Genomic DNA, 18,063 nt, shown 5'->3' with positions numbered 1-18,063 from the left:
TTCCTTTATATTGTCCCACTTATTTAAATAATAAGATCCTGAAGAATAATGCTACATATCCATACATGTCACTCACAATGATCTTTAATATAAGTAATTGGCAAATGATTTTGACCATCATTAAGATCCAGATAAAATATATAATTCAGTATGAAAAAAGTAAATATATAATTCACCACATCCACTGAATGAAACAACACTTCTATTACACATTTTTATAAATAGTAACTAAGACTCTGCTTTATGGAGACAAGAGCACTAAGGAATTTCATAGCAAGTTTAAAGGAACTAATAATTATATGTCACAAAGTCGCTGACCTCCAGAACACATGTACTCTAAATTAAAGACAGTGGTGCGGATCAAGAGACTTAAATAAAACACACTTCAGTGCTTACCCTCATCTTCTTCTTCCTCTTCAATAGCTTCATTTTTATCATCATCTTCTTCTTCAGTAGAAAGTCTCAGATTTCTTTCCATTTCTAAGCATTTAGAATGAATTGGTTCTACCATGCCACTATTTAGATTTTCTAAAGACTGAAAGTTTAAAAGAAAATTTAAAAGCAAAACCACTGACAGTATCAAATCTTTTTCATCAAGCACAAAGAAGTATTATTAACAGAGCCTACGATTTTGTTCAAAGCTGGCAGATGTGCAAGCAATACCACAAAAGAACATGTGTGCTCCTCTATAAATATGTGCTTAAGAATGGTTTCCAAGGCACAAGGCCAAAGATGGAATACATCCAGCATAAACAAGGTTCATTAATAGCATACAATAAACTGCCCCTGGGGAAATCTATCATAAATTTTGAATTTGGATAATTTTAAACATTTTTTTCTTTCTTGTATTTAAATGTTTGCAATTCCAAATTGATAAATATAGATTCCAATGGTATTTTTGTAATAAGTTTCTCTATATCATATGTCAGTCATTCTTACTGAATAAGGATAAGATTTAAACCATAAGCAAACAATGAAAATGTTTTTGCAATTATTGAAACAAAAAACAAGATGGAAATAATTTTAGGAAAGAATATTATGTATGTGAAAAAAAATTATTTGGCTTTATTCTGGTTACACAATATTAGGATTATCTATTTCAAAATTATTTCACCTATGAAACCTTTTACAAAGAAGTGATATGGAAGATTTCATGAAACCATTAAAACTTCCATTTATTATTATTTTTTATAGTTTTAACTAAAGGACTTTATTTATAGACCATATAAACATACACAGAAGTATGAATTGAAAAACACTAAATCTGTTCTTGGCTTGTATGGTTTTTTAGCCCTGTGAAGAGTTTCTTGTACTCAGAATATTACATAATTGGTAGCAACTTCATCACTGTGGAAACTGGTTTAGAATCAGATTAATAGTTTACTTAATTAAGTGTCCTTTAGAAAGAATAGGTAACTTTTCCAAATTTTTAAACATACCTTAAGCATCTCCATTTCTAAATCTTCATCACTTTCAATTAAGTAAGATGAATCTTTTTCATTATCAGTGGGAGACAAATGCTTTAAAAGAAAGTATTTCAAACATTAATTTCCAGTATAATCGATCTATATCCTCTTTCCTACAAAATAAAGTTTCCATATGCTAGATAACTGCAGATATCTTCCTCTTCTCTATTCAACAAATGTATTAAAAAGGGGAGAAGGCGGGCTGGGGTTGTGGCTCAGTGGTAGAACACTCACCTAGCACATGCAAGGCCCTGCCTTGGGTTCAATTCTTAGCACCACATAAAAAAGTGTAAACAAAATAAAAGTATTGTATCCAACTACAACTAAAAAAATAAATATCTAAAAAAAAGGGAGAAGAAGAAGGATAAATGAATAAAAGGAAAAAAATAAATACAGCAAGATAGACAAGTTAGATAAACATACATAAAATAAAATTCCTGCTCTAAATAAGAGTACAAAGTTCAACTGTGGTTAAACAACATCAAACTGTGTCTCTCAAACATTTTAAGTACAAGAAACTTCACAGGGCTAAAAAACCATATAAGCCAAGAACAGTAATTATTCTTTTATTAAATCTACTGACTTTTTAAAAAAGATACAAAATCTGGGGCTGGGGTTGTAGCTCAGCGGTAGAGCGCTCACCTAGCACGTATGAGACCCTGGGTTGGATCCTCTGCACCACATAAAAATAAATAAAATAAAAGTATTGTGTCCAACTACAACTAAAAAGTAAAATATTTTAAAAAAAAGGATATGAAAGCTAATACACTATGACTGTGGTATCTCTAAATAAATCAGTAATTTTCCAAGAAAATCTATATATGTTTGAAAAGGTGTTATTTACTTGGTCTGCTGCTGAAGTTTGGATATGCGGAATCTTTAGAATAATTTGGCAATCCCAGTACATCAAGTGATCAAAAACTCACAAAAGAAATTTTAAAAAGCCGGGCGCACTTGTGCACACCTGTAATCCCAGAGGCTAAGGAGGCTGCGGCAAGAGGATTGTGATTTCAAAGCCAGCCTCAGCAAAAACAAGGCATTAAGCAACTCCGTGAGAACTTGTCTCTAAATAAAATACAAAATAGGGCTGGAGATGTGACTCAGTGGTTGAGTGGCCCTGAGTTCAATAGGAAGGAAGGAAGGAAGGAAGGAAGGAAGGAAGGAAGGAAGGAAGGAAGGAAGGGAGGGAGGGAGGGAGGGAGGGAGGGAGGGAGAGAATCTGCCTCCAAAATGCATATTTAAGCTAGAAGTGGGATAAGTATAGCCTTAATTGACCTGCCAATTTTAAGCTTTAAAAAAAAAAAAAAAAGGTCTTTAAAGGAAGTATTTTACTAGGAGATAAAAATTCTTTTAAAAATGTGGTGCTGGGGACTGAACCCACTGCCTCACGTGCACTAGGCAAATGCTCTACCACTGAGCCAAAATCCTAGCCCTCTTTTACTTTTTAAATAAGGTCTTGAATAAATAAATGAAAAACTTGAATGAATGAATGAATGAATGAATAAGGAAAAATGCTAATAATTATACAATAAAAATTATAACTGGTTTAAAAATAGTCAAGAAATATTATCATAATTCTACATATGAAAAATATCACTTTAAAGTATATATCTAAAAATAAATGTCTAGAAAATTAAAGAGTAATACAGATGCTAGCAAAAAATGGTATTTCCCAAAGGAGGAAATTGCTTTCTGAACAAATGATTGAAATGAGAATAGCTGAAAAGCAATTTTAAAATAAAATATATCTACATAATAGAAATGATTATTAATATAGTAATCAAAGCAGAGAATTTCTCCAATTTCATTTCCATTAGAAAAATGAGGTCATAATCCTATTAGCAAGCTTTCAAAATCTAAAATCTTATTACAAAAAATGTATAAAATTCCAGAGAATATGGACTTCTTAACTAATGAAAAACAAATGAGAAATTAAGGGGGGGAAAAACATTTTACTTATGTATTTTTATTTGGTGCTGAGGATTGAACCCAGGGTCTCACAAGTGTGAGACAAGCAATCAACTGCTGAGCCACAACCCCAGCCCCAAGTACCTGACTTTTAAAGATGATAGTAAGACATGTCAAGCAAAAACATGAGGTATTTACTAAAAACTTTACCTAGCAGGTAAAAAACTCTGTATGAAATAAAAACTACCTAAAAGTCAAGTTTAGAAGAGTAAATACTAGCAGATATGTAAAGAATACACAAAAAACAGATACTTATTATATAAAAAAGAAAAAAAAAGCATAAGAAATTATAAAATAGAAAATTACAACAAATGTCTATTGATACTATAAATTTTTTCCACTATACAGTGCTATTTATTATACTAAGACCAGGGCAACAGCTGTGGCTCACAAACCAAATACAGCCCACTGTTTATATATAAAGTTTTATTAAAAAACAGAAGGCATGTTTGTTTACATTTGTCTGTGGCTATGGTCACACTACAGAATTGTCTCTATGGAAGAAGTGAGTAGCTGTATGTTCCATAAAGTGTAAAATATTTACTATGTGTCCATATAAAGAAAAAAGACAATTCCTACTAATGAATAAACAAAGTGTTTCCTCCTTATTTAGTACCTCAGCAGAAAGGTAAGAAACATCACTAAGAGGAGATTCTTCCTGAGCCTGTTGTTCCAAAATTTCAAGTTCTTGATCTGTAATATCTAATGACATCAAACAAGTTCTTTCCGTATTTTCTTTCAATTTATTGTCTTCTATTCCATCTTTAAATCCATCTTCTTGCTTTACTTCATTTCCAAGTACATCTTTTCCATCATGTTTAACTAAATTATCAAGTGTTATATCCCATGGCTCATCTTTAGTTAAAATTTTATGTTCTCTACTTTGTTTCTGTTGATGTCTACCAACAACTGAATCTTCCAATGATAATAAATCAAAGCTACTGCTGGGCCTCAGTTCAGTCTCGGTGTTAGAAGAACCAAATATCATCTTCTTCAGTGAACATAGATTTTCTGAAATATCCTTCAAAATTATAGAAACCCTAAAAAATTTTTAAAGAAAGATTATTCAATTGCATTAACTATACTAGCAAGCTTTAAAGCTTTTAAACTGACCTTCTGCTAGAAGACCCACTGGATAAAGTTGCTTTTCATCCCCTAGTCCCTCGTGCCCATGTAAGGATAGGTGGTAGGCACTCTCTAGCACAGCAAGGTACTTTTGCATCTAACAACTAACTTGTATGCAAAGAGTAAACAGTGTTTGATAATCAACTTATTTATGCCAGCTTTACTTATTTTGGGGGGGGGAGCACAGTACCTAATTCAATTAACTATAAAGTAAGTCAATGAAACATGACCACATAAAAGAAAAACTATTTCATTAAATTCTGGGTTGAACACATAGAAAGACCTAGCAAATTTCTTTTACAAAGAAAAAAGTTATTTGATAAACTATAGTCAAAAATTAAAATCTGAAGGAAAATTCCTAGGACTGTGCACTCACATAGCTTCAAGCATCTTAATTTTTCTCTTCAATTAAAAGAAACTGAAATGAGAAAATGTAGATAATATATTTTGAGTATAGTCTGAACAAGAAAGACCCTGAAGAACTACAAACAGCAGGCCTATAATTAAAAACAAACAATAAGAACAAACAAAAAACCCTTGGTACATACCAAAAAATTGGGAACAAATATATTAATATGTTAAGTTAAAAGCAAACTTTTATGATCTCATTTTATAGCTAACTTTTTCAACTCACTGATCAATTAATTACTAGTCCCAAATGCAAATCATAATAGTGCTTATGCTACAATTTAAAAATGATACTTTTTGCATCTTCAAAATTATCAAAACTGGACACATATCCTTTGAAATATAGAAGAAAAATTTCCCACCAGGAATTATTTCTATACTGAAAATTGTACCATTAATAGCACTTCAAAGTGGGCCTAAGCTTCTAAGCAAACTCTACATTAACACAAACAAAATCAACAGCAAAATTAAATCCAAAAACTAAAAACATTTTTTAATATTTATTTTTTAGTTGTAGTTGGACACAATACCTTTATTTTATTTATTTTTATGTAGGGCTGAGGATCGAACCCAAGGCCTCGCACATGCTAGGTAGGTGCTCTACTACTGAGGCACAACCCCAGCCCCAAAACATTGATTTTAAAATTATAAAATTCTCTAAATCTTATAAAGAATATTTAGCATTATATACAACTATTAAAAATATTTAGGTCTGCGGTTGTGGCTCAGTGGTAATGCGCTTGCCTAGCATGTATGAGGCACTGGGTTCGATTCTCAGCACCACATATAAATAAATAAAATAAAGGTCCATCAACAACTAATATGTGTGTGTGTATGTGTGTGTGTGTGTGTGTGTGTGTGTGTGTAGAGAGAGAGAGAGAAGAATATTTAGCATTATACACAGCTATTCAATTTGAAGAACTGTCTATAATAATTTAGTAGGAACAGTTATGTGATACAGCTTAATTATTAAATGTACAGGATGCTGTAATATAAATATAGCAAAAGTGGCACAGATCAACCAACCAATAGATTGGCTTATTTATCCTGCACTAATCTCAAAAAATATTTCATACAAGGTAATTTAATATTTACTCTAACAAATACCAAAGGCCATTCTGCCTTCTTTAATAGGACATAATATACACCCCTTCTTTCTTGGAATTGTTATCATGCATTAGTTGCCTGTGGACAGCCTTGGCATCCACCAGAATATCAAATACATAACAACAATAAAACAAATAATGTATTGAATTTAAATCAATAACTCTGCAATACTATATTCAGTGAACTTCCAGGTTCTACTGAAACATATATTCCCTTATGCAATAAACTTCAAACTTCTTTAAGAGTTTTATTTCAAATTTATTAAAATTTGGCTACTCCTTCATAGACTGCTAGCTATCAGTTCTAGCTGCTGTCATGTACATATCATTCTTTATTCATATCACTGTCATTTTAACTAGAAATCCAAGCCTGTCAGACTCAATCTATAAACAAAAAGTAAATGTACTCTGAATGCATCCTATTCACTTCAATGGAAATGCAGAAAGTGAGTCCAACTGCATGCTTATTATGGCAGGTATTTTGGCTACTAAAAGGCCTTTTTTGCTCCCTCCTAGTTCTGAAGTATAATCTGAATAAGATATGTTTTACTGAAGATGTATAACAAAGAACATGAAATAAGAGATTTGATTAGTTATTGTTTTGACACTAAAATTTTATGAGACCCAATATTTCACATTGTTAAGTTTTAAGAAAATCTATTTAGCTTTGGTGTTATGAAGAAAAGCATTAAACATATGCAATTTATCTTAAGTAGATATTTTAACTGCCAGTACAAAAATCTGAAAGGTATATAAAAATCAGATAAAAGATGATTTTTCTAATTTTATAGAAAAATGTAAAAATGACAAAGAAATGGATTTACTAGTACCTTTTACTCATTTAAAAGTTATATTTTTTCAAAATTCTCAGTTACCTAAAAACCACCAAAACAACTTCTTCATAAAGGAAAAAATGACTTAGAAATTTGAATTTCTATGCTACATTCTTTAATCTCTTAATCAAAATCTATCACAAATCTTATCCAAAAAAGAATACATTAACACTGCACTTTCCCAGAGTCAAATATTTTCTATTTCAGCTAACCGCTTCACATTTCTAACAAATATCTTTGCCCACAAAATACATTATTACATTGTTCACTATTCAAGAACATTCCTGCTTTTAAAGACTTAAGAAAAAAGTCATTCAGCAATTAAGACCAAAGCAAGGTTTGGTTCCAAAAAGATTTAGTTACATAGCACCTGGAGTCTAAGGTCTATTAATCTGTATAGAACATTCAATCCAAGTATCTCAAGTTATTTAGTGGTTTCACCATAAAACAATTTTTAAACTTTGTATACCCTCTATTTTAATAGTCTGCCAACTAGATAAGAGTCTTAAATAATAACCAGATGATAACCTATTTTATTTAAAGATTTCAAGTGATCAAACTATAATTAAATGAAAGATGCTCATAACAGAAAAAGACAACTTTGCATCAAGTATTTTCCTTAATATGTGCTTATTTTATTTTGCTTTAACAAAAATACAAAAGTAATTTCAAAAACATAATTTGTTCATAAAATAGCCTGTAAAGAAGACAGAAAATCCTTAGACGTTTGGATGTATGAATCTATATATAAATCCACTTTTATGAACAGTCAATTCTTCATATATAGGAATGAGAATAAATGTAATTGATAAAACATATTTAACCTCTGTGAATTTTCCAATTTTCTGCAACTGTCAGGAAAATGCTTAGCCAAATACATCATCTCCTCAGAGATTGAAGTCAACTGTTTCTTTACTTCACCAGGTGAGATTTTCTCCTCTAGGGAAAAATAAAAATCAATATTCATTTTCAAACTGCAAAACAGAAATATTTATTCAGCTACTTCATTAAGTAGTATTAGGGCTCAGATTTGTATATTCTTTCCTTAAACTAAATTCCAACAAAAAAGACTATTCATCTCCAAATCATATCACTTTGCTTCACTCATCTGCACTATTTCTAAATTAGAAACCAATACAGTAACATGAGGGCTGATATAGTTTGGTAAATATAATCTCTTCTAACAGTCATTCTTCATTGCCCTCATTACCAGTCAAAACCAAAATCAAATGCAAGACTTTCTAATCAGTAATCATTTTCCAAATTATCAATTTCATTATATCTCATTTTCCATCAACAGCACAAAATCTGTTCTCCTTCCCCAAACCTTTCCTTTCTTAGCATTTTTTCATCACAACTTCCCTTGTCCTTTAAAAAGTCTAGCTCTAAAGCATCTGACATTGGGCCATAAAACCTGTTATTCCTGATTGCTACAGTTCTCTTGTCATCTCAAAATCACATGCCTTTACGTGTTGATTTTCACACCTTGTTCATTAACTGTCTTTCCCTCTACAATTATTCCTGTGATCATTCCTTGTGATTTCAGCATTCACAGACATGGTCCATCCAAAAATGTGGCCTTTTCCACTCCTTGACATCTCCATTTCCAATAATTTTTCTTCAGCTGACTTCAGCCACCTATTCCCTTAAATATATCTTTGACCTTGTAATTGCCAATAAAATCATCACTTCAATAGTCCAAGTACACATCAATAAAAATATTAAAAAGAAGAAAAAATTCAATTATAAGTATTCCCCATGAGCACAAGCATGACTTTCTTTCCATACAATTATTTGACACTTTCAGAACCAAATCTATTGAACCTACCTCCTTTTCCATTATTCTCCTAGTCCCACTTCATTGTCTTTCTTTTCTTACTCCCATTTTAGTAATCATTCATTTGATGCATAGACTCTCAACATCTTTGCTCTCCTGCTCAATGGTACTTATTTGGCAAAACCCCTATTCTAATGAAATCCAGCTTTTTTACCTACACCCAAGCAGAAGAATATAGATGAAAATAAAACACAAAGAGAATCACTCAGTTCACTTTAAATTCCTGGCACAGATCTATAGTTCCCACTGGAAAGACGACCATTTGACAACTTTTCCTTTCTCTTTGAGCCTCCAACACCTGCTTATCCTTCCTTTTACTCAAGAAATAGCTTCACCTCTAATTTCACTAAGAAAATAGAAACAATAATAGGACTACTTTATCCTCCTACTCTACAAACCACATATTGATCTGTATTCATATCTTTATTTTCATTTACAATAAATACCCTTAAAAGAATTGTCCACACTCACTGTCTCAAATTTCTCAATTTTCATCTAAACTAACTCCAACTAATCTTTCACCCCTATCAGTAAAGTAAAGCTGCCTCTGGAAATGTTACTAACGGCCTCTACTTTACTAAACCTAATTGTTAACCCTGAATCCTCATCTCATCAAACTCAGAAATTTAAAACAGCTGAAAACTTCCTCCTACTTAAAACAGTTTCACCTGGCCCCTGAACACCACAATCTGATACTTCCTGCTTCATTAATTCCCCTTCTCAGTCCTCTTTGCTGCTCTCTTATCTTCTTCATCTAAGTGTTGGAGTGCCCTTTGATGTCAATACCTCTTCTCTTCTTTATTTCATTAATTCCCTTTAAAAAAAAATCGTAGATGTAGATGAACAAAATTCATTTATTTTATTTATTTTTATGTGGTGCTAAGGATCAAACCCAGTGCCTCACACATGCTAGGCAAGTGCCCTGCCACTGAGCCACAGCCTCAGCCCTCATTCATTCCCTATTTTCTCATCCAGTTTCATAAGTTACATCTCCAACCTCAATCTTTTCCCCGAACTCCAAAATTGCATTTCCAACTAAAATATCATATAAGTATCAAAGCGATTTAAAATTTATCAAGTCCAACATTGAAATCTAAATGTTTTTCACCAAAATTTGTTCTTCTCATAATCTTCCACTATAACTGACCTTTCCATTTATCAACTGATTCAACCAAAATATCTTGATTGTTCTTTCAGTCTTGACTCTTAGAATTCATCTACAAATACTTCACTAAATATTCAAAAATCTACAGAATCCACCACTTCTCACCACCTCTCTTTGCTACTAGCCTAATCCAAACAATTATCATCTGTTATCTGGACTATTAAAATGGTCTCTGAGCCAACCCAGATGCCCTTCAGTGAATGAATGGATTTTAAAAAAATAAATATATATATGGCATTTATACACAATGGAATTTAACTTAGCAATAAAAGAGAATAAAATCATGGCATTTGCAGGTAAATGGATGGAGTTGGAGAAGATAATGCTAAGTGAAGTTAGCCAACCCCAAAAAAACAAATGCCGAATGTTTTCTCTGATTTAAGGAGGCTGACTCATAGTGGGGTAGAGAGAGGAAGCATGGGAGGAATAGATAAATTCTAGATAGGGCAGAGGCGTGGAAGGAAAAGGGAGGGGGCAGAAGATTAGCAAGGATGGTGGAATGTGATAGACATCACCATCCAAAGTACATGTATGAAGACACAATTGGTGTCAACATACTTTATATACAATCAGAGAAATGAAAAATTGTGCTGTATACACGTAATAAGAATTGTAATGCATTCTGCTGTCATTTTTTATTAAATCAACTAAAAAACCAAATAAATAAAATGGTCTCCTAACTCCCTTCCCTCTTACAGCAGCCAGGAAAACCCTTTTAAAATAAAATTTTAATCATACCATTCTTCTGCACCATACCCTCTAAGGGTTCCCCATCACCTAGCACCACACTTGTTTTCATTAATACAACATGAAGTCAGCTTCACAGCATACAATGTCCTAAATGATCTGGCTCAAGCTTCTTTTCCCACCATTCTTACCCCTCTTCATTTCTCTTCAGATACACTCACTGGCCCTTAAACAAAGCAAGCATTCAACCTGAGAGGCTTTGCACTTGTTCCTCTAATTATGCAAGGCTCATCCTTCAGATAACCACCTGCCCTCCTCACTCATTTCAGTCAAATGAAATGAAGGAGCTTGGGCTGTTTTGCTCAAAGAATTTTCTCCAGCACTTACAAAACACATAATAAGCACTCAACAAATGTGTGTTACATGAATCAATGAATATTCCCTTTTCAAACTAAGCTTCTAAAAAAGATTGTTTATACACATCTAAGATCCCATTCCTTAGATTTAATTACTCCTCTATTGACATTAATATGATTTCACCCACATCATTCCACTACTCAACACTTGCTATGGTTATGATACCTTCCTGTTACCAAAGCCTCCAGACCCCTTTCTGCTTTAATGTCCCAAATGACCACTCTCTCTCTTTTGTCACCCAATACACTAAAACTACTACAGTAAAAGTTTACAAACATTGCCACATTACCAAAGCTAATGATTAATTCTAGGTCCCAGTCCCTCAAACTCTCTGCAGAATTTAACAGTTGATAACATCCTCCTGTTTAGATCATGTTCTTCACTTGGATTTCTCCATACCTGGGATAACTCCTGTGGTGTTCTCTCCTCCATGCAACCATTAAAGACTAAGAGTTCTTTAGAGTTTAGTCCCAATTTTTTACCTCTAACTCATGTTGTCCTCTGATACAGCCTACATATCTAAATGCCTACAAGCCTCCTCCCCTTTGCTGTCTTAGGTTTCTCTCCTTTAACATCCTAAATCATACTGTATGAATCCTCATCCCCAAATTCATTCCTGTTGTTTATGCCAACAACATAAGAATGGTCTTTGACCCTTCATCTACAAATACTTCACTAAATATTCAAAAATCTACAGAATCCACCACTTCTCACCACCTCTCTTTGCTACTAGCCTAATCCAAACAATTATCATCTGTTATCTGGACTATTAAAATGGTCTCTGAGCCAACCCAGATGCCCTTCAGTGGATGAATGGATTAAAAAAATTGTGGCCTCTCATCCATATCTAAAATTCTGTTGATAATACCAATCTACTAAATGTAGTTTGACGATATCCACATCACTCACTACAAAGAACTGGTAAGTTAACATTACTTCTCATTTGGGTTTACTATCATAGTCTCCCAAAGGGAATTCACACTTTGACTTTTGCCCTCCTACACTTTGTACTCTATACTTCAAATTTTGTTTTGATCCGTTTTATTTTGAAATATAATGTTTTTTCACTCCTGTGTTTAACATCTTCAATTGCTCTTGGGAGGAAACGTGAACTTCTTAACACATCCTGTCTTCTTTCCCTTTTCTGCTTCTCCTATATTACCCCATTAGACTCAATATATTTCAGTTGCTCACAACCAGCATGATATCTCTGATCTCTAACACTCTGCACCTGGCCTTTCCTGGGTCTACAACACTTTTCCCTTTCTCTTCAGGTAGCTAATGCCTGCTCATATTTAAGGTCTTGCCTAAAACATCACTCTCTAGGAAATATTATTGAATACCTCAAAATATGTTCATCATGTTTACACTCAAAAAGTTCTGGATTTCAAAGCCTTCCATATTTCAGATTAGAGAAGCTCAAGATATATTAAAAACTCTCTCTACAGCTGGATATTGTACTATTATCCACATTCCAAACATAGGGAAAGAGATATACCCCAGGTCACACGACTGGAATTCCACTACTGGTCTACATAACACAAAAGCATGCTCATCCACTCCACATAACTCTTTATGCAGTCACCGATCTATCACAACATCTAACAAGGGCACTGAAGTTGAGTGAAGAAACACAGCAGAAAGAATATGACAATTTAAACTAGAAAAATATAAAGCATCTTAAACATTTTAAAGCATTATACATATAAAACATTTTAAATAGTTATAGCAAGGATGAATAATCTCTAGCCTAGAGGAAAGTTTTTTGCTTTGGTGATATTATCAAACCTACAAGTCCCAATTCCAACAAATTTCCAACAAAATTCCAATGCTACAAAACAAAAGTGATAAATGCTGCTCCACCACAAGTAACATACCTAAAACTCTAATCTTTGATCTTGATAAATCTCACCTTCACATCAACACTGCTCAGACATTTGAGAAGTTCTAATATTGAAAATACCTTTACAAATATCTGAATATTGGGGTTTTTTTGGAAATAAATCTCACAAAAAAAAAAGAAAATTCACCTTTTATCTTTTTAGATCATAACATACCTTTATTTGGAGCAAACATGTGCATAGCACTATCCAAAATTTCTAATTTTCGATAAATAATGAGACCAGCCTACAGGAAAACAGAAAAATAGGTGCAGGTTAAAGATAACCAAAATAAAGGTATACATCTCAGCTTTAGATAAATCCAAAAGTATGATCTCCAAAGCACCCAGAATACTGAATTTAACCCTACTATGGTACACAAATATCTTCATTTAATCACCATTCCATTTGTAAGAATCGAGACAGTAACCTGCCTTGGCCTTAAAATATAAGTTTTCGTTTATTAACACTCAATATATGAGCAGGTATATACGACTTATATATACAATTTAACAAAATACATTATAGTGAGAGAATCTGCTTTGATTACAGATACCTGCTTCCTTCCATTTCAATAAATCAGCTGAGAATGTTAGTGTATGAGCAGTTCTCCTTCTAAGAATGGTTAACAGGAATAGTCAAGTAAAATGATTTTTCACAAATGAAGTTGCTACAGAACTTTTGATAGTTTGAAAAGTTTTTTAATTTTTTTTAAAGAAAAAGTATCACCCTATTACCCTGATAAGAAAATTCAAATTATTTTTCTGGTTACAAATTAAGCTTACATTCCTAAAAATAGATGCAAAATGGGAAATAATAAATTCATCAACAAATGAAAGTATGAATTAGGGAAAAAGAAATTAACTGTGGAACAAAATATATTCCTCATATTAAATACATATATACAAATAATGCTATCTGTAAAGATAAGCTGAGATTTGACTATATATAAACTGTACTAATAAAAATATATCTAACAGAAGCAGCAAGTTAAATTTGGAGGCAATTTTTCTAAATTTTTGCCACAGTTTAAATATAAGAAATAAGGCCAGTTTCAATATAGAAAATGTCTTGCAACTATTCTTATTCTGAATTGCTATAAGCAATTATTGAATACATCACCATTTGTGCGTTCCAAGCCTGAGCTCATTAGTCTTTCATGATTCTAGCAAGTTTCACATTTTTTCTATATACAAAATACACATTATTTTGGCTTCATGACAATGAAAATAACTAGTACTGAGCAATGTATTGACTGATACTTGCTAATTAATAACAAGACTTAAGTTTCAATTCATGAAAGCATTTCTTGCTGCCAAACTGATATTAATAATCTTAGTAGAGTTTATGCCTCTTCCAAAATAGTTATTCTAAAGTAATTTATGCTAAGGTTTAAAAAATACGTAACAACCTAAAAATTTTTAAGTACGTACATAAGCATCAGTGGCTGCATATAGTTTCTGGTCCTCAGTGAGAGGAAAATTACTCCAATTGCTACAGCGGATTGATTTGTCTTTCAGAAGCTGTTTACCTAAGAGGTGTTTAACCAGACCATTGAGGCTCCAGGTCTCTATACATTTCAGCTAGAAGTAATAAGAAAGCAACATAGGAAAAATTACTTTCTTCTATTATCAGATATTCCTGAATACCACCACATGACCAGGCCACAAATAAACAACCCTCAGTAAATTTTCTGTCACTAAAAATCTCATTTGTAGTCTACAGTATAAGAATTTAACTCTGGAATTTTGCCAATGTAGGTATTAAAATTCTTGGACTTTACAAGTATTGTTCATGGGGGGGAAAGCCCAATAGTTTAGTATGCTTTCCACAGCCCAGCCAAATATGAGAATTTAATGACTTCATTAATAAAATATGTGAAATACAGGAAATGGAATTAATGGTCAAACTTCCACTCAGAGAATTATATCACAATAGCTACTTTATATTCTCTCTTAAAAAAAAGTTATTGGTACAAATACTTTTTTAAAAAACTTAAAATAAATATTTAAATTTGCAATAGAAAATAAAGTCAAACAATACCAAGAATTGGGGATAAGAAAGACAGGAAACTTAAAGAAACTAAGTACTGCCAAAATGATGGATTAAAATTGAAGGTTTCATTATGGTACATTCACTCAGAACTTTTGTACTCATACAAAAACAGTACATAGCTTAAATTATTTTTTTAAAAACAAGATACCATCCACAGAGAAAAACCACAGTATCGTCTTGTTTATGAAAATAATACACTTGTTATTTCTACCTTTTCATTGGCAACATCTGTCAACTCCACAAAACTCTTCAATTTGATGTCAAAGTCACGTAGAAGTTTCCACTGATCTCCTTCAATTCCTACACCTGCCTTTTTAATTGCTTTATTTTCAAGCAACATTTTTAATCCCTGGGGAAAAACTATAACATTTTGTTATTTCCATAAATTCTGTTAAGTATAATGGATTTATTCTCTATTTCTTACACATGCCATTTGTATTTTTAAATTGCTTATGTTAAGTTTAAATTTGGAAACACATTCACCTCAAGTATTTATTTTCTTGCCTAAATCAAAAACTCCTGATTAATAAATGGTAAGAAAACATGAGTGTGAGTACTCTGCTAGAACCAAGAGTGTATTACTGATCATTCAGATCCTCTAAAGTTCATTTCTCTCTTCTTTAAAACAGAAAAAATATCAATGCTTCACAGGGTGCTATGAAAATTAAACAGGAATATGAGTGAATCAGATGGAAACTAAATAGTTAAATAAATGTAAGATGATGAAAGAAGTACCAGGTAATGAAAGAGTTTAATTTTACAGGGATAAAGTTAACATATTACAATTATCAGCAATATAAAAATGAAACAAAGAAAAAGAGATAACCAACCTGCCATTGATGAAATGTGAAACAAGTAACATTTGCTTTCAGACACGCACAATTGAATTAGTGCAACTCTGCTTAGTTTCCCTTTACTGTATACTGGCGGCCATTCCATATCAAATCCTATCACATCTCCATCAGACAGATTCATGCTGGGGGGTGGGGGGTTTTGACCAGAAGAATAGTGTAAGTTAATTGCATTAAAATTTTAAACAATTGCAGAACTAAAGACATCATTTTAAAACTAAATGACAAACAAAATCTAAAAGACAAACCATATAATGGGAGAAGTTATCTGTGATACATACAACTGATAATAACCAGAAAATATTAAAAGTTCCTCAAAATATTATTAAGAAGCCAGGCATGGTGGCACACCCTATAATCCCAGCAATTCAGAAGGCTGAAACAGAAGGATCACAAATTGGAATCCAGCCTCAGTAACTTAGTAAGACCCTAAGCAACTTATGAAAGGTTGTCTAAAAACAAAAATTAAAAGGTGCTGGTGTAGTTCAGCATTAAAACACCTATGGGGAAAAGGAGGGATGGAAGGAATGAAAAGACAAATAAGATAAATAATCCAGCAGAAGAATGGAGGAAAACGGCAATAGGCAATTCCCAAAAGGAAATTCAAATGGCCAATAAACCTAAATAACTATATGAAGATACCAATTTTCTCTACACTCTTTCACATGTATCAGATTGGCAAAAATTAAAGGTTCACAGTATCAAATGCTAAGACAAACAAATATGGGTGAGACTGCTCATTACTGATGAAAATATAAATTGGTAAAATTCTTTTGGAAAAAAACTTTGACAGTTTCTAATTGAAAATGTATAAACACTATGACTTGGGAATTTTTTGTTACAAATATATGAAATTCTTACACATATACAAAGAGACAAACATGTTTAAGTATGTTAATTGCAACATTGTTCCTACTAGCAAAAAATTGGAAACTAAAGTTCTGTCAATCAGAGAATGCACATATTGTAGCATACAAAAACAATGAAATATCATATAAACATCATATAAAAGTCAAAATGGAACTACACAGATCAATATGAAAAGTTCTCAAAACATAATGTTGACTGAAAAAATACAAATACATAGTACACATACAGTTTGACAACATTTTTAAATGTTTTCAAATGGACAAAATAATATATATTTGAGAATATAAAATACTAAAGTAGTATAAAAACTATTGAGGAAATGCTGACCACTGAGCTCATAATAGATGTTATCTCAAAGGGCACTATAAACTGTACCCTGACTCAACTCTCCTAAACTGGTTCCCTTATCTGACCACACAATAACAATTTTGTATCTGTGTCCTATCTTTCTCTTGGCACTGCCTCCTTGAAACCCTGGCTGTCTTAACCCTTTCTTAGCTTTACTTTAACCTATGTACATCATTATGTGAAGTAGAATGTGTGACTTGAGTGTTACAGATTATTAGTAATTAAGATTGAAATGAAATAAAATGAAATAAAAGAACTTTCAGTGAATTAAAGCCAATAAAAGTGATGTACACTGTGAATTGATTAAATAACACTAAACTCAGAAACTAAATCAATTGGAAGTTGTAGAGCATATTTTTGGAGAGAAGGGCATTAGGCAGGAAAAAAGCTCCATAAGTCTTCCTAGGCTATCCTTGAGACTTTGTAAAATACTAAGACAAGCATGCGCAGACTGAAATTCTATGAGTCTAAGCAAAGAACTACTAGTAGACGATAAATTGAATAATTCCTTGGTATTAAGAGTTAAAAGATTCCAAAAGAATCACACCTTTAAATGGCTTAAAGTACCCACAAGAGTTAAGGGCTTAAAAATATAACTTAAAATATAAAGTTGATCTTTAAGTAACTTAACTATCTGACAATCAAAACTCCTTTCTTTGAAAGACAACAAAATCAAACAAGGTAAAAATCACAATGCCTAATCAAAAAAAAAAAAAAATTAGAAGTCATGAGAACAGGAAAATGTTGTCATAACCAGGAGAACAACAACTCAATAGAAGAAGAAAAAAAAAAGGCCTAAAATAATGAAATTGAGACAAGTAAATTAAAACTGCTATTACAAATATGTTTCATATGTTCAAGAATATTTTAAAGGCATGAATATGAGACCCAAAATGGTAGATATATATTTTTAAATGGAAAGTAAAATGAAAAGTATAACAACCACAATAAAAAATTTATGAGATAAACAGATGAGATACTACAGAAGAAAAAAATAGTGAACTTAAAAGAAAGCAAAAGAAACTATTCAAACTGAAGCACAAAGAG

General features: G+C 32.1%; 1 protein-coding gene across 8 annotated transcripts in view; it reads right to left on the bottom strand.

Annotated features, from left to right (window-relative positions):
- The window catches only part of Wrn (WRN RecQ like helicase), a 142,235-nt gene that overhangs the window by 94,547 nt on the left and 29,625 nt on the right, over nt 1-18,063 (bottom strand). For 7 of the 8 annotated variants that reach the window (XR_013430403.1, XM_078031156.1, XM_078031159.1 and 4 more), the window contains exons 4-11: nt 15,778-15,923; nt 15,159-15,307; nt 14,326-14,475; nt 13,070-13,139; nt 7,731-7,845; nt 4,051-4,474; nt 1,440-1,520; nt 397-535 (exon numbers count right to left, since the gene is read on the bottom strand). Coding sequence is in view for 7 of the 8 variants with exons in the window: in XM_078031156.1 (XP_077887282.1) it covers nt 397-535; nt 1,440-1,520; nt 4,051-4,474; nt 7,731-7,845; nt 13,070-13,139; nt 14,326-14,475; nt 15,159-15,307; nt 15,778-15,923 (1,274 nt within the window). In the remaining variant the exon portion in view is untranslated. Of the gene's footprint in view, nt 1-396; nt 536-1,439; nt 1,521-4,050; nt 4,475-7,730; nt 7,846-13,069; nt 13,140-14,325; nt 14,476-15,158; nt 15,308-15,777; nt 15,924-18,063 lie in introns of those variants that run through there. The other variant, XM_078031161.1, reaches the window with a different exon arrangement.

Source organism: Ictidomys tridecemlineatus, chromosome 14, assembly GCF_052094955.1.
Source record: "Ictidomys tridecemlineatus isolate mIctTri1 chromosome 14, mIctTri1.hap1, whole genome shotgun sequence".
Lineage (NCBI taxonomy): Eukaryota > Metazoa > Chordata > Mammalia > Rodentia > Sciuridae > Ictidomys > Ictidomys tridecemlineatus.
Note: the sequence above shows the minus strand (reverse complement) of the source record. Positions and strands in the feature narration are given on the sequence as shown.